Source organism: Arachis duranensis, chromosome 9, assembly GCF_000817695.3.
Source record: "Arachis duranensis cultivar V14167 chromosome 9, aradu.V14167.gnm2.J7QH, whole genome shotgun sequence".
Classification (NCBI taxonomy): Eukaryota; Viridiplantae; Streptophyta; class Magnoliopsida; order Fabales; family Fabaceae; genus Arachis; species Arachis duranensis.
Window position 1 is genome coordinate 116459303 of NC_029780.3, and position 1013 is coordinate 116460315.

At 36.2% G+C, this 1013-nt stretch overlaps 1 protein-coding gene across 1 annotated transcript in view; it reads left to right on the forward strand.

The window, feature by feature from the left end:
• LOC107467840 (polypyrimidine tract-binding protein homolog 3) overlaps window positions 1–1013 on the forward strand; it is a 5372-nt gene that overhangs the window by 877 nt on the left and 3482 nt on the right. Inside the window, exons 3-6 of the mRNA XM_016087049.3 lie at window positions 84–159; window positions 267–343; window positions 453–531; window positions 835–958. Of these exons, the coding sequence (XP_015942535.1) occupies window positions 84–159; window positions 267–343; window positions 453–531; window positions 835–958 (356 nt within the window). The remainder of the gene's footprint in view (window positions 1–83; window positions 160–266; window positions 344–452; window positions 532–834; window positions 959–1013) is intronic.

Genomic DNA, 1013 nt, shown 5'->3' on the forward strand with positions numbered 1-1013 from the left:
TCTTGGTGGATGACTATGTTGTTTGTACTTGGCACGTGGTACGTGTAATGTTTAATTGTTTATGATGTTTTTATGCTTTGGTTGCAGAATGATTTGCTTCAGCTCTTTCAGCCTTTTGGAGTCATAACAAAGCTTGTGATGTTGCGTGCAAAAAATCAGGTTTCCTTTTTAAATTCATGCCTCAAAATGAGACTTCTGGTTTTCCTTCTGAAATTCAAGGGTGCTTTATTTTATCTTTCTTTTTGTTAATCTGCTACTTATTTCAGGCTCTTGTCCAAATGCAAGATGTTGCTTCAGCCGTTAATTCTTTACAATTTTATGCAAATGTTCAGCCAAGCATAAGGTATGCACAGACTTGTTTTGATAATTTGGTATCATGGTATGTTATGCACTTTTCTTTTCCATTGATTGTGTGAGTTCCTAAAGAATCTGGTTCTTTTGTTTTACTCTAGGGGGAGGAATGTTTATGTCCAGTTTTCCTCACATCAAGAACTAACATCAATGGATCAAAATCAAGGGCGTGGAGATGAGGTTGGCATTTTATAATTTTCATGTTTGAGTTAAAAGGGTTTATGTTTCATGTTGTTCGCTGTCTATACATTTTAATAAATTGGCCCTTTGTGGGGAACTAGTACTTTTTCTTTTATATGCGATCTTTCTGCCATATCTGTGTTATAATCTTAGGTGGTTCCATTACAGCGGGTTCAGCGTGTTAAATTAAGTTCTGTATTTTCTCTTTCTCTTTATCATGTACTTCTCTATTTATTCTCCTTTCTCTCTATCTCTTCTCTTTCTCTATGCTGTTTTGCTGTCGGGAACTCTCTGGATGCGCAGCCAAATCGAATTCTCTTAGTTACAATTCACCACATGATGTATCCTATAACAGTGGATGTGCTATATCAAGTATTTTCTCCCCATGGATCTGTGGAAAAGATTGTAACATTTCAGAAGTCAGCTGGTCAGATTCTCTCAGATTTCTCCCTTTCTTTCTTTCCTTTCTTTCTTTCTTTCCC